Source organism: Vipera berus (assembly GCF_964194415.1).
Source record: "Vipera berus genome assembly, chromosome: 13".
NCBI lineage: Eukaryota > Metazoa > Chordata > Lepidosauria > Squamata > Viperidae > Vipera > Vipera berus.
In genome coordinates this window covers 5,725,407-5,740,104 of record NC_138216.1, presented here as the reverse complement: position 1 = coordinate 5,740,104, position 14,698 = coordinate 5,725,407, and the positions used below count along the sequence as shown (strand labels likewise).

General features: G+C 46.3%; 2 protein-coding genes across 4 annotated transcripts in view; one reads left to right on the top strand and one right to left on the bottom strand.

Moving 5' to 3' along the window:
* Positions 1–6,395, top strand: part of LOC308673914 (acyl-coenzyme A synthetase ACSM3, mitochondrial-like) — a gene marked incomplete at both ends in the record, with an annotated part of 33,710 nt that extends 27,315 nt beyond the window's left edge. The window contains one exon of the mRNA XM_081337963.1: positions 6,309–6,395. Coding sequence (XP_081194089.1) covers positions 6,309–6,395 — 87 coding nt within the window. The remainder of the gene's footprint in view (positions 1–6,308) is intronic.
* On the bottom strand, positions 2,960–14,698 carry THUMPD1 (THUMP domain 1 NAT10 acetyltransferase adaptor). 3 transcript variants are annotated; one of them, XR_014027813.1, is made up of 5 exons: positions 14,435–14,698; positions 12,875–13,073; positions 12,115–12,363; positions 9,770–10,123; positions 2,960–6,893 (listed from the first exon to the last, which is right to left on the bottom strand). XR_014027813.1 is itself a non-coding variant. In XM_081338393.1 (4 exons), exons 1-4 carry the CDS (start codon positions 14,663–14,665, stop codon positions 9,825–9,827), a joined length of 978 nt encoding a protein of 325 aa, XP_081194519.1. In that variant the 5' UTR covers positions 14,666–14,698; the 3' UTR covers positions 7,483–9,824. The 3 variants fall into 3 exon arrangements, 1 of the variants encoding a protein (XP_081194519.1); XR_014027814.1 differs by lacking the exon at positions 2,960–6,893 and adding an exon at positions 7,483–8,784; XM_081338393.1 differs by lacking the exon at positions 2,960–6,893 and having other exon boundaries at positions 7,483–10,123.

The following is a 14,698-nucleotide window of genomic DNA, read 5'->3' as shown; positions in this document are numbered from 1 at the left end:
TAACCTCGTTGGTCAATTTTTCTTTTTTCTTTTTTTAAGTGAAAGAAATGACTCCTCTTTCCGTTCGTTGCTGAAGTCCTCCCTTGGGTCTCTTTCAGGGCAGCTCCTTCCAGCCACAATTGTGTTCAAACCCGGAGTGAGGAACCAATGACTATATTCTTCACAAGTGGAACCACAGGATCTCCAAAGATGGCTGAACACTCTCAAACCAGCTTAGCTTTGGGCTTGGCTGTATTGGGAAGGTATCCTTCTTGTATGTCTTGAACTTGACCCCAACCAGCCAGAATTTGATCTCTTCCTACCTGTTGGGGTTTCCTGAAAGGCCTCCGGAGAAGTGATGGCCCCAGATGACAGTTGCCAATGAAAAACTGAGGACCTACAGAAAATTTAAGGCCACCTAAAATGGGGTGAGAACTAGTTTGTTGGAAGGGAATCCAGAATCCCACCCTGAATGTCTGTATCTCACAGGTATTGGCTGGACTTCAAACCTTCAGATGTCATGTGGAACATGTCTGATACTGGTTGGGTGAAGGCAGCTATAGGAAATGTCTTTGCCCCTTGGCTACGAGGGACCAGTGTCTTCATACACAGCATGCCACAGTTTGACCCAAAGGAGGTTCTAAACGTAAGAATGATACATCCAACCTTTGGGGGAATGTACAGTAGTGGCCAAAATTGTGGAAACCCTTTGGGGAAAATGTACAGTAGAAATGCCACCTTCGGTTAAGTTTCCTCCAGTTTTTCTTCTATATTTTTTTCTAACTGTAGCCTTGTTCACTTAATAATACTATTTTACATTGCTTTCTGGGTGAGCGGTCAACTCTTTGCACCATTACTTTAATTTTATTACATTTTACAAGCTCACTAAATGAAAGAACGCAACTTTTCTATGTTTCTACGTTTTATGAACCTAAAGTGAACCAGAATACCAAGAGGTTTTTTTTTAAATGTGCCAGACTAGATAGGACACCTAGTATCCTGCTGGCTCTGAGATCCTTCACCATTATCCCTGCTACGTATTTATCATTTCTTCTTGACTTCCCAACTGCCATTATTTCTTGCTTTTAACCATGCCAATTTTGCACCGTTGGATTTGTGGCTTATCATCATGATTACATTTACTTGCCGCCTATCTCGCCATGGGCTACTCTAGATCAGCAAAATCTAGAAAGTAATAGCTTTGCCAACCTTTAACCCAGGAAGACGTTTAAAGAATGAAGGAAGATGCAACTCCATCCTTTTATTTTTGTTTCTTCCTCCTTCCTTTTTTCCTCTCTCTAGACACTTTCCAAGTACCCAGTGACAACGATGTGCACTGCTCCAACAGCTTACCGCATGCTGGTGCAGGAGGATCTTAGCAGGTACCTGGTTATCAGTTAACCATCTGTATGATTGATTAGGGACGCGGTGGCTCAGTGGGTTAGGACGCTGAGCTTGTCGATCAGAAGGTCGACAATTTGGCGGGTCGAATCCCGAGTGCCGCGTAGCAGAGTGAGCGCCTGTTACTCATCCCAGCTTCTGCCAACCTAGCAGTTCGAAAGCACGTAAAAAATGTAAGTAGAAAAATAGGGACCACTACGGTGGGAAGGTAACAGCGTTCTGTGTGCCTTTGTCGTCTAGTCATGCCGGCCACATGACCATGAAGACGTCCTCGGACAAGCGCTGGCTCTTCGGCTTTGAAACGGAGATGAGCACTGGCCCCTAGAGTTGGAAACGACTAACACGCATGTGTGGGGGGAACCTTTACCTTTACCCTTTATGATTGATTGATTGGTTGGTTGGTTGATTAACTGAGAAGCCAAAAGTATGTGTAAAACCTTCAAGGAGTTTGCTGCTAACATATTGTCTGGGTTCCAACATGTAACTTACTAATACATATTAACTTCCTTTCTCTCTGCCTCATTTTTCTAGCCATTGATAAAAGATATCCCATGTTCTATAGGAACCAATCTGTTTCTTCTTTTCCTCTGCATAAAGTTACAAATTCAAGAAACTGTCTCACTGTTTGACTGGAGGGGAACCAATGAACCCAGAAGTGGTGTCACAATGGAAGAAACAGACCGGGTTGCAAATCTACGAAGGCTATGGACAAACTGAAGTCGTATGTGCCTGATTATAAAAGCTCCTTTCTCTTAACCAGGATTGTTAAGTGGCTAAAGGGGCTTAAATTTAGGGCTGAGGTTTTATCGATATTATTTTTCATGGCTGAGTCTATACGCAGTCCGTCTTATTAATTCACAGTGCAAGAGGCATTGTCTAAACCAGGGGTAGGCAACCTCGGCTCTTTTATGACTCACGGACTTCAACTCCCAGAATTCCTGAGCCAGCCACGCTGAGGGGAAAGGGTGAGGTTTCCAAGCTGAGCCAAGCTGGCTCAGGAATTCTGGGAGTTGAAGTCCACGAGTCATGAAGGGGCCATAGTTCCCCCATGCTGGCTCAGGAATTCTGGGAGTTGAAGTCCGCAAGTCATGAAGGGGCCATAGTTCCCCATGCTGGCTCAGGAATTCTGGGAGTTGAAGTCCACACGAGTCATCAAAGAGCCAAGGTGGCCTAACCTTGGTATACGTAGCTCTTTAAACCAAATGTTTAAAAAGAACTGCAATTCCAGGAATATCCAAAATCGTTTGTTGCAGGGGATGATAACGGCCAACGAAAAAGGGAGACCAGTTAAACCAGGCTCCATGGGGACTGCACTCCCACCTTACGACGTTCAGGTAGGACCAGGTGGGATCAAGTTTGGAAGGTCTGTTTAGCAGGGGAGGGAAACATGTATTTGTTTGGGGGGAGGGGGGTTGCTTTTATTTTTTAGCTTCCCCCCAACTTCAACTAATAGAAGGCAAACAGCCATAAGTAGGATCAGGCCTGGATAGGACTTGGATCTGAGAACCCAAGAGATCCCAGGATCGGAGGCCGATCTGAGATAAATGGGGGGGGGGGGAAAGAAAAGAAATGAAAAATATTTGAAATTAAGGTCGGAAGCCCGCTTCCTTGTTCTTGCCAAGAGAACGATATGAACAGCCCCCAGAAAGTCAGCAGGAATTTGGCTCCTTTGCTTCTCCTTAACCCCAACTCTTCCTTCTTCTTCCTTCCCTTTTTTTTTTCTAGATTGTAGATGAAGAAGGCGAGATTTTGCCGCTTGGACAAGAAGGAAACATCGCCATCAGGATGAAACCCAAACGCCCCTTTAGCTTCTTCTCTCGCTACGTGATAAGCAAGGAACTAAGAAGATTGTAGCCTGAGGCGTCAATCTAAACGCAACCCAAATCTTGACCTCCTTCACTCAATTAGCATGGAAGTAACAGAGATGTTAAGGGACGTGATGGCTCAGTGTTAGGACGCTGAGCTTGTCAATCAGAAGGTTGGCAGTTTGGCGGGTCGAATCCCGAGTGCCGCCTAGCAGAGTGAGCGCCTGTTACTCATCCCAGCTTCTGCCAACCTAGCAGTTCGAAAGCACATAAAAAATACAAGTAGAAAAATAGGGACCACTACGGTGGGAAGGTAACAGCGTTCTGTGCGCCTTTGGCGTCTAGTCATGCTGGCCACATGACCACGGAGAAGGAAGACTTTGCTTCTTTCCCAACGGGGCATCTTTTTAAACCACAATCCTCTTGTTCCCGTGTTTTGAATTAATACATGAATGTCATTTTGTTAATATCCAGGACTGCCCAGAAAAAAACTCAGCAGTTGTCCGGGGAAATTTCTACATCACTGGGGACCGAGGCTGGAGGGACGAAGATGGCTACTTCTGGTTCATTGGAAGATCCGATGATGTCATCCTCTCCTCTGGGTAGGTCCATCTTGAACGTATCTTCAACAAAACTTGCAAAGGCGGGAAAGCATCACAAAGTCATCCTTAGCATCATCTGGGTCTAGTCTAATTTGGTCTTGAAGGACCCTGTTGATCATTGATTTCCTTTAGATGTAAACGTTGGCCAACTCCTGCTCCTTCATGACTTCTGCTAAACCCCACGTAGCTGGTAAAGATCAAGGAAGCCAGATTTAGCCAGAGATCCCGTAGAATTAGGGGCAAATAAGGAATCTGGGAAAGGAGAGGGGAACTGCTAACCCTGATTTATTCATGATTTCATTAACCTGATTATTAAAATATTAAAGGCAATATTAAAGTGGAGTCTCTTTGAAGATGTGAAATATTTCTTCTCAGTTCCTTGTTGCCACCTAGACTGAGTTTCTAAGACGATCAACTAACAGCCTCCGATCTTTTGATTGCTTATTTCTAATATTCTTTCGTTCCTTGTTCTTTTTTTTTTTACATTTCCAATCCTGGTTTGGGGAACTCTTTTTCCATCTAACCCAATCCAATCCTGCTCAGCTTTTTGAACTAAGGCAAGACCAGCTAAGGAGCAGCCCAAACCAGGCACATTGTGATTGTATTTAAATGTACAAATTTTGATTTTGTTCTGGGTCCCATCTGACAAATGCCACTCCTACATTCAAAGTCATACGTGCCGTTTAGAGAATAATTTGGTTCCCTCTTCCCCAGATACCGCATTGGCCCTTTTGAAGTAGAAAGTGCATTGATGGAACATCCAGCAGTGGTTGAATCAGCCGTTGTCAGCAGTCCGGATATAGTCCGAGGGGAGGTAAGGAAGCTTTTGTATAAATCTGCAAATGAATTGTGGGTGTTCCAACCTTGGAGGTTTTTAAGAAGAGAATGGATAACCGCTCGTCTGAAATGGTGTATAGGGTTCCCTGCCAGAGCAGGGGGCTGGACTACAAGACCTCCAAGGACCCTTTTATTCTGTTCTGCCTGCTTAGGTGCTACTATAAATAGTTGGATATGTTGTTGTTGTTAGCTGTGAAGTCGTGTCCGACGCATCGCGACCCTATGGACAATGTTCCTCCAGGCCTTCCTGTCCTCTACCATCTTCTGGAGACCCTTTAAGCTCAGGCCTCCTGCTTCAGTGACTCCATCCAGCCACCTCATTCTCTGTCGTCCCCTTCTTCTCTTGCCCTCAACCTTTCCCAGCATTAGGCTCTTCTCCAGTGAGTTCTTCCTTCTCATTAGGTGGCCAAAGTATTTGAGTTTTAGCTTCAGGATCTGGCCTTCTAAAGAGCAGTCAGGGTTGATCTCCTCTAGGACTGACCGATTTGATCGCCTTGCAGTCCAAGGGACTCGGAGTCTTCTCCAGCACTGTAGTTCAAAGGCCTTTGGCGCTCAGCCTTTCTTACGGTCCAACTTTCACAGCCATACATTGCAACTGGGAAGACCATAGCCTTGACTACACGCACTTTTGTTGACAGGGTGATGTCTCTGCTTTTTAGTGTGCTGTCTAAATTTGCCATGGCTTCCCTCCCCAGGAGGAAAGTATTTCTATTGGCTGAATTGTAATAGGTGCCTACTTAGAGCCTGGCCTTGCACAATGCCTGGTGTTTGCTTGAAGATCGGTGCAAACCCAAGTTTCCACCCGCTTTTTGCTTTCATAAAAAACTTGTCTGCTTTTAGTCTCTTGAAGAGTAGCTGTTACAGGCAGTTTTGTTTTCCAGGTGGTAAAAGCCTTTGTGGTTTTGACCCCCGACTTCGCCTCACACAACCCAGAGAAACTGACCTGTGAGCTGCAGGACCACGTCAAGAAAGTGACAGCTCCATACAAGTACCCAAGAAAGGTGAGTGTTATTGCAGGGCGATCCTGAATCATACAGAAGCCTGCTCTGGAGGGAGATAACAGAATAACAAGAGTTGGAAGGGACCCTGGAGGTCTTCTAGTCCAACCCCCTGCTCAAACAGGAGACCCCATTTCAAGACAAGTGGTTGTCCAATCTCTTCCTAAAAATCTCCAGTGTTGGAGCACCCACAACCTCTGGGAGGCAAGCAGGAGGTGTGTGAAATGTCCTTCCCCCCCATGACCACTCCTTTTGGAGAGATTACTTGTCACCTGCACAGAATTAATCCTGCAGCAGGGATACCCTTATCATCTCCTGTCCAATTTCTTTTTAAAAAACCCCGTGATGAAGCAGCCACAACTTCTGGTAGCAAGCAGTTCCAACAATTAATTGTTCTGTCAGGAAATTCCTCCTTAGTTCTGGATTGCTTCTCTCCTTGGTTAGTTTCCATCCGTTGCTTCTTGTCCTGCCTTCAGGTGCTTTGGAGAATAGCTTGACCCCCTCTTCTTTGTGGCAGCCCCTCAAATATTGGAACGCTGCTATCGTGTCCCCTCTAGTCCTTCTTTTCACGAAAGACCATTTTGGTGTTTGTAGCTTTGGCTGCAAGTCGGGAACTACTTCAATCTCTCTGGCCTTAGGAAGAAAGTAGCGATGGTTCTTTTCTTGTCTATTTTAAATTTCACAAGGTGGAATTCGTACAGGAGCTGCCCAAGACGATCAGTGGCAAAATCAGAAGGAACGAACTGCGAAAAAGGGAATGGGGTCAGATTTAGCTCCACGTCAGTCTGGCCATCCCATCACCATTTGCAGAAAGATCAGCCGGCAGACTTGTGTTGTCGAGGTTGCATTTGAAAAGCCGAAAGCCGAGCAGCTACCTGGGTCTGGCAAAGTGTGTAACTTCTGCGTAGTGTTCCCCCATTACTCAAAATAAATAAATAAAAATAAAAATAAAAAATAATTAAAAAAATAATAAAAATAAAAAAGTTGGAAGGGACCTTGGAGGTCATCTAGTCCGACCCCCTGCTCAGGCAGGAAACCCTATACCATGTCAGACACATGACTGTCCAGTCTCTTCTTAAAAACCTCCAATGTTGAAGCATCCACAACTTCTGGAGGCAGGTTGTTCCACTGGTTAATTGTCCTCACTGTCAGGAAGTTTCTCCTTAGTTCTAGGTTGCTTCTCTCTTTGGTTAGTTTCCATCCGTTGCTTCTTCTCCTGCCTTCAGGGGCTTTGGAGAACAGCTTGACTCCCTCTTCTTTGTGGGCAGCCCCTGAGATATTGGAAGACTGATTAGTTAATTACGCTCTTAATTAATATTAGCTTGCAAATGGTGCGTACACGTTCTATATTCAAAACACTTAATTGCAAATTGGACTCTCAATCTGTGCTGAGGTCACAAGCATCCCCAATCAAAGCTATCCAATTTGGTCACCACAGCAGCTCTGCAAACTTGAGGTGTTTTGCACACTTTAGCGCAGGGGTCCTCAATCTTAGCCACTTTTAAGACTTGTGGACTTCAAGTCCCAGAATTCCCTAGCCAGCAACTTCAATTCTGGGAGCTGAAGTCCACAAGTCTTAAAGTGGCCAAGTTTGAGGACCCCTGCTCTAGCGTTTGTCACATTTGGTAGCTAGGATGTATGGACTTAAAACTCCCAATATTCCCCAGCCAGCTCGATTCTCCTATCCCTACTCTCTCTCTCTCTCTCTCTCTCTCTCTCTCTCTCTGTGTGTGTTAGATAAATAGATGGATGATAAATAGATGAGATGAGAAACAATTAGAGAGAGGGAGAGAGAGAATGAATAGACAGGCACAGAGATAATATTTTTCCAGTTGACACAGATTGCAATAGTGAAGCATGCTGATTTTAAAAGGCAGAATTGCTCCCCACTGATCATTTATTTTCACACAATGAATCTCGATTTTTACAAAGAGAAGGGCGATTTAAAAAAAAACAAAACAGAAGCACAGAACATGTGTTAGCCAATCTGCTCCGAACCAAAAGAAGGTCAATTTAATAGAAAACAACGTACAAAAAAGTAAGACCACATACAAACTGGAAAATATTATGCTCCTGCAACGATGTAATGCCGTGAACGTTTATTTTCAGACAAGGAACAACTACCAGAGAAAAGCTGGATTTTTGTCTGTTTTTTTTTCTTTAAAGGTAGCAAAGACCCATGTCTGCAGATTTCCCCATTTCCTCTCCTTGACCTCCCCACAATAATTAGGAATTTGAAGCATTAGCATGTCCTTCTAACAATGTAACTGCAAATAGAACATTTTTAAACAGAAGGTGTATTTTTCCCCCCAAAGCCCCACTTGGCTAATATTTTACAATTTGCTTCAGATAGTTAAGAAGATTCTCTACAAGCAAACCCACAAAAGTTCCTCCAGGCTCAAAGATGTTAAAAGAGCTACAGGAGAAAGCGGAAGATGTTCCCAAGTCAGAAAAAAGCACCAGAGCGTTAGTCTACCTATTCTCATAGACCAGGGGTGGCCAAAGCTGGCAACTTTTAAGACTTGTGGACTTCCAACTCCCAGAATTCATGCATGGCTGCTTGAGGAATTCTGGGAGCTGAAATCCATACGGCTTAAAAGTCGCTAAGGTTAGAGACCCCCGTCACTGAACGACATCCGAAGAGATGCTGTTTTGCCAGAGAGGTTGGAATGCGAGATCCCCAGCGTCCACGGAGATGGCCAGCTCAAGAGGAGATGATCCCTTCTCTTCTCCAGTCCCGCTAGACTTTTCACATCAGGATGTTGGCAGGGATCACCTGAAAAATCTGGCAGTAAAGAGCTGTCATAACTCACTTGGGAAAAGTATAGGACTTGGAAACACAAAGTTGCCGAGGGCGAAGAGTTAAAAAAACCACCTTGCAAAACTACAAGCAAACAGTCATCAAAGTCCAGCTGCCCTCCTTACTTCTGAATAAGACAACCTGGGAGTTTTTCGTCATGATAATCAGAACAGAAGGGGACAATTTTAAAACCTCCATTAATAACCCAACCGTCCTAGGATCAGCTACTTCTACTTCCAACCTCGGGCACTGTTTAGGAACGATCCACACCCCCCCCCCACATACCACCTCCCACCTCCGAATCCTGGCTGCATTTTTGCAGTTTTAAGTTTAAAAAGGCAGGTCGTGGGTCAACACTCCAACTGGAAGAAAAGAAAGCAGAAACATGTTTGGCTGGTCAGCACAGGGGCTTTTAGTCCTAAGGGTGGGACTCGTAAAAGGCTCTGGGTCAGGAAAAAGCTAGCCATAGTTTGATCCAGCCACAATCATCTGTTTTGTAGGTAACATGACACCCTAAGGCAGGGGTGTCCACCCTTGGCAGCATTAAAAACCATGGGCTTCAACTTCCAGAATAGCCGATTGGGGGATTCTTAAAAAGTTGCTGAGGCTGGACAACCCTGATCTACGGGTTGTGAAAATCGTGGCTTGCATCGTTCAGTTGGAAACCCCCCACCCTCCACCCCAATCCAGAATAACTACTAGAAACAAGGCAGGAATGGTGGGGAAGATTCCCTTAGGCCAGGGGTAGGCAACCTTAGCTCTTTTATGACTCATGGACTTCAACTCCCAGAATTCCTGAGCCAGCCATGCTGAGGGGAAAGGGAGAGGTTTCCAAGTTGAGGCATGCTGGCTCAGGAATTCTGGGAGTTGAAGTCCACCAGTCAAAAAAGAGCCAAGGTTGCCTACCCCTGGCCTAGGCCGCTTTATGACTCGTGGACTTCAACTCCCAGAATTCCTGAGCCAGCCATGCTGAGGGGAAAGAGAGAGGTTTCCAAGCTGAGCCATGCTGGCTCAGGAATTCTGGGAGTTGAAGTCCACGAGTCAAAAAAGAGCCAAGGTTTCCTACCCCTGGCCTAGGCCGCTTTATGACTCGTGGACTTCAACTCCCAGAATTCCTGAGCCAGCCATGCTGAGGGGAAAGAGAGAGGTTTCCAAGCTGAGCCATGCTGGCTCAGGAATTCTGGGAGTTGAAGTCCATGAGTCATAAAAGAGCCAAGGTTGCCTACCCCTGCCTTAGGCGTAGCCTTGAGACAAACAAACTGTGCTTTAGCCAAGTCACCTAGAGTCTTTTTAAAAAGACAGTTAAAAGCAAAACAAAAACAAACATCAAACCCTGGCTTAACGAACCAGTCACACCCATCCATTTTTTTTCTTTTTCTTCTTGGCTCTTTCCTTCCTGCTCCTAGTCCTCGTGATTGTCGTTGGCGGCGGTCTCCGTCTTGTCTTGGCGCTCGTTTTGGTCTCCCCTCTGTGCTTCGAGGGGTTTTGCTCCGGGGGTGTCATTCTCCGGGGGTGCTTTAGAAGCCTCCGGCTGCCCCTCGGCTTTGATTTTCACCACTTCCTGAAGGTTGTACTTTCGGAAGAGGACGTAGTCCGTAACCACACTCAAGCAGCAGATGTTCTTGATGATCTCCACCACGATGGTGTATTCGGGGTTACTCAGGTCGACCTTGTTCTCTGGGTTGAGGTGGCCCACGATGCCTGCAAGGCAGCGATTGGGGGAGAGAAGGCGGGCATTATTGCCTTCATTTAATTTCATAACTAGTTGCGGCCCTATCTGGACCGGGATGCCCTGTGTACGGTCACTCATGCGCTCGTGACCTCTCGTCTGGACTACTGCAATGCTCTTTACATGGGGCTTCCCTTGAAGACCACTCGGAGGCTCCAACTGGTACAGAATGCAGCCGCGAGAGTTGTCTTGGGAGTTTCCCGGTACTCCCATGTTACACCTTTGCTCCGCGAGCTGCATTGGTTACCAGTTGTCTTCCGGGTGAGATTCAAGGTTTTGGTAATGGTCTTTAAGTCCCTACATGGCATGGGTCCGGAGTACCTCAGGGACCACCTGCTGCCGGCGTCAACTTCCCTCCGCCCAGTACGCTCCCACAGAGAGGGCCTCCTCAGGGTGCCTCCGGTCAGAGAATGTCGGCTGGTGGCCCCCAGGGGGAGGGCCTTCTCTGTGGGCGCTCCGGCTTTATGGAACCAGCTGCCGGTCGAGCTCCGGACGGCACCGGACCTTCGCTCCTTCCAGCGCGGGTTAAAGACCCATTTATTTGAACAAGCCGGCCTGGCCTGATGGGGGATGTTAGGGTTTTTAATGGGGTTTTTATACTGTTATTGTTTTTATCTGGGCGATTATTTAATTCCTTTTAATTTTTGTATTCTCTATTTATATATGCCCTGTTCACCGCCCTGAGTCCTTCGGGAGAAGGGCGGTGTACAAATTTAATAAAAGAAAAGAAAAGAAAAGAAAAGAAAAGAAAAGAAAAGAAAAGAAAAGAAAAGAAAGAAAGAAAGAAAGAAAGAAAGAAAGAAAGAAAGAAAGAAAGAAAGAAAGAAAGAAAGATAAAGAAAGAGGTTTTGTTTTATCGTCTTAAGGAGATTCTCAGTCATCCAGATCAGGGCTGCCTCAAGGATGCTTTTCTCAAAAGGCAGCTGGACTTTTGTTTTTCCTTGAAGACGTTTCGCTTCTCGTCCAAGAAGCTCCTTCAATTCTTCAGTCAGAACTGAAGAAGCTTCTTGGACGAGAAGCGAAACGTCTTCGAGAGAAAAACAAACAAAAAAACACAGGAAGTCCAGTTGCCTTTCGAAAAAGCACTTTGGGATTTATGCATTTTTTGTAATGTCGTGTAAATTCTTATCTTTGTCTTTCCTTCCCCACCACACTCTGGTTCTAGGGTTGAGTATCTTTTTTTAAAAAAAGAAAACAATGTAAAAACTTTTTATGGGGAGGAAGAGATGGCACTGGGTGTGTTCTTAGAAATAACTTTTGGGATTGGTGATCTGCTTGATGTTTTAGGTATTCTGGTGCTCTTTTCACACAAAATCTTGAGACAACCCGGTCTTCTTCGGGCATTTTAGACAAGAAATTCCCATCGCCCGAAAGCATGGCCGAGGGTCAGAAATTTTAGAATATAACCAGGCAATTCCCACCGAGTTTCTGAGCCATGCTCCGTAAAACATCTCAAAGGCTACCCAAGCGATGGGGGAATAAAATTTCTGATGTCCGTGCATCGTGAAAAACCGGTCATCTAAAGCGGGGGTCTTCAAACTAGGTTCTTTTATGACTTGTGGACTTCAACACCCAGAATTCCTCAGCCAGGTACACTGGCTGAGGAATTCTGGGCGTTGAAGTCCACAAGTCATAAAAGGGCCAAGTTTGAAGACCCCTAATCTAAAGGGATGAAGTGAGCGCGTTTCAAGTCTCTGCAAGGCTCAAGGAAACCATTTTGCCTTTTTTGAAAATCCACTCACCCCCCCTGAAAAATCAAACAGAAACAGAAGTGCCGATATGCTCACTTCTGGAAGTGAGGATCTAGATGCAACTTTTAGGGTGCCCTGGTCGAACCCCTTGTTAAGATTCCGAAACACCCACCAGGGACGTAAAGCCTTTCATCCTAATTCTTAAACCGCTGCAGATCTGCCTTGCTCGGAGATCTACTCTTAAAAGTAGATCAGTTTGCCCTTTCGTTTACCTGCCAACTCTTTTATGACTTCTTCCCTGCTGAGGTGGCTGTTATTTCGCGCCTTGTAAACGATCTGGAAAGTGCCCTTCTGGGGGCTTTTGAACCAGGGTTCGAAAAAGGTCTCTGAATACCGCTTCATGTCTTCGAGAAAGGCTCTGCAGGTCCCCGACACAGGCAGCATGCGCAAGATGACCCTGGTCTTCTTCTTTTTGGTGGCATGCATGTCCTTTAGTATGTAGTGGACCAACTTCTCCGGTTCTGCAAGGAGACACGAAGGGGAGGATTCAAAGGGAGGTTGTTTCAAGTGTGAGAAGCACAGTCCTTTGACGTGGGGGGGGGGGGGAAATCACCCTTCAAGTAGCCCTCAATTTATGACCATAATGGAGCATGCCATTATGGTCGTTAAGTCAGGGTGGTCATAAAGCAGGGCATCGTGTGAATGGACCTGATTTTGCAATCTTTTCTTGCGATAGTTCTTACGCCAAACCTCATGGGCATTGAGCGAAATCTGCAGTCCTTAAATGCTGTATTTGTCGAGCCGACTCACTACAGGGTGGTTTGGTTTTTTTTTGCTGGCTAGGAATTCTAGGATTTGAACTACACAGGTTTTAAAATGGCCAAGGACGGACACCCTTGCTTTAGATGTTTGGGTTATTTTTTTTATTCTTTTCTAAGTCATTTGGGCTCTTCTAGGGAGGGCGATGTGTAAATAAAATTAGCAATAAAACAAATCACCGTCGTTTGACTGACCAACTCTTTGCCCACGTACCAACACCCAGCGTTCGAATAAAAACCACGTTGTTAGCCCCGCTCTCCACTGACTGGAACCGACGCTGCTTCTGTTCCGTGGAGGTACGAATCTGATCCACTTCTTTTTTCAAAGCCGCTTCGGCATCGTCTTCCTCCTCTTCTTCCTCCTCCTCCTCCTCCTCATTCTCAGAGTGCCTGTCCTCCTCTCGCTCTGCAAACTTAGCACAGGCAAAGGTACACAGAGGTAGCCCTTGACTTACGGCTGCAAGGGAGGCCCAACTTTCCATAGCTAAGCCAGACAGTTAAGTGAGCTTCGTCCCATTGTACAACCACAGTTAAGGGAATCGCTGCAACTGTTGAGCGAATGAATCCGTCATTAAGCAAATCTGGCTTTCCCCGTTGACTTTGTTTGTCGAAAGCCGGCTGGAAAGGTTACAAAGGAGGGTCACGTGACCCAAGGAAAGTGCAACCTTCATCAATATAAATATATAAGTAGAACAGAATAGAGCTGAAAAGGACCTTGGAGGTCTTCTAGTCCAGCCCTCCAGCTCAAGCAGGAGAACCTATACCACACATCTATCTGTCTGTCTGCCTGTCTATCTATCTAGTCATTTCTTTATCCATTCATCATCCATTATCTATCCATTCATCATTCATCATCCATTATCTACCTACCTACCTATCTATCCTGTCACTTCATAATAATAATAATAATAATAATAATAATAATAATAATAATAATAATAATAATAAGAAGAAGAAGAAGAAGAAGAAGAAGAAGAAGAAGAAGAAGAAGAAGTTGGAAGGGACCTTGGAGGTCATCTAGTCCAACCCCCTGCTCAGGCAGGAAACCTTATACCATTTCAGACAAATGGCTGTCCAGTCTCTTCTTAAAAACCTCCAGTGTTGGAGCATTCACCACTTCTGGAGGCAGGTTGTTCCGCTGGTTGATTGTACTAACTGTCAGGAAGTTTCTCCTTAGTTCTAGGTTGCTTCTCTCCTTGACTAGTTTCCATCCGTTGCTTCTTGTGATGCCTTCGGGCACTTTGGAGAATAGCTTGACTCCCTCTTCTTTTTGGCAGCCCCTGAGATACTGGAAGACTGCTATCCTGTCCCCCCCTCACCCTTCTCTTCGTTAAACTAGACATACCCAATTCCAGCAACCGTTCCCTATATGACCCTGGGGATGCTGAAATAGTTACAAGTGTGAAAACCACTGATAAGTCACTCAGTGCCATTGTTAAGTCCGAACGGTCACAAAATGAGTGGTCGTAAGTCGAGGACTCCCCGCATTACAACATTTTTACCTTTTCCCACGCTTGAGGCAGGCCGGCTGAGGAACTCTGGGAGCTGAAGTCCACAAGCCACAAGAGGGACAAGTCTGAGGACCCCTGCCCTAGAAAAACACCCGTCCCACCATCTCCCAAGCAAGCAGAAGCGCAGGGGCTCTGCAAACCTCGTGGAACTACGTTTCCCAGCATTCCCAGCGGGCCCTTCGCTGAGCGGGAATCCTGGGAGTTGTGGTCCCGAGCGCTCGAGGCGTCCCCGGGAGAGACAACCAGCCAGGCCGCGGCCTCACCTGCTCGGGCCCGTAGAGCTGCTCTCCGTACTCGCCCAGCAGGCTGTAGGCTTCAGCCACGCACTTGCGCTCGTTCATGTTGCAGGTGATGAGGATGCCGCACATGCCGGCCTCCAGCGGCTGCCGCCGCCCGGCCGGCCGGGCCCGCTTGGCCGCCTGCACGAACTGCCCTTTGGGCGGCCGTCGCTTACGAGAGGCCGCCGCAACCGGCGGCGTCTCCACGGCAGCCATGGGCAGGCGGAGGGTGGCGCAGGCGCAGCAAGG

Bases quoted from the DNA above. Each gene is read 5' to 3' on its own strand.
- THUMPD1 (XM_081338393.1), bottom strand. From the start codon at position 14,665: ATGGCTGCCGTGGAGACGCCGCCGGTTGCGGCGGCCTCTCGTAAGCGA. The intron at 12,364-12,874 runs GTACGTGGGCAA...GTCTCCTTGCAG, and splicing joins TATTCGAACGCTGGGTGTTG to AACCGGAGAAGTTGGTCCAC. The intron at 10,124-12,114 runs GTAAACGAAAGG...GCTGCCTTGCAG, and splicing joins AGTCATAAAAGAGTTGGCAG to GCATCGTGGGCCACCTCAAC.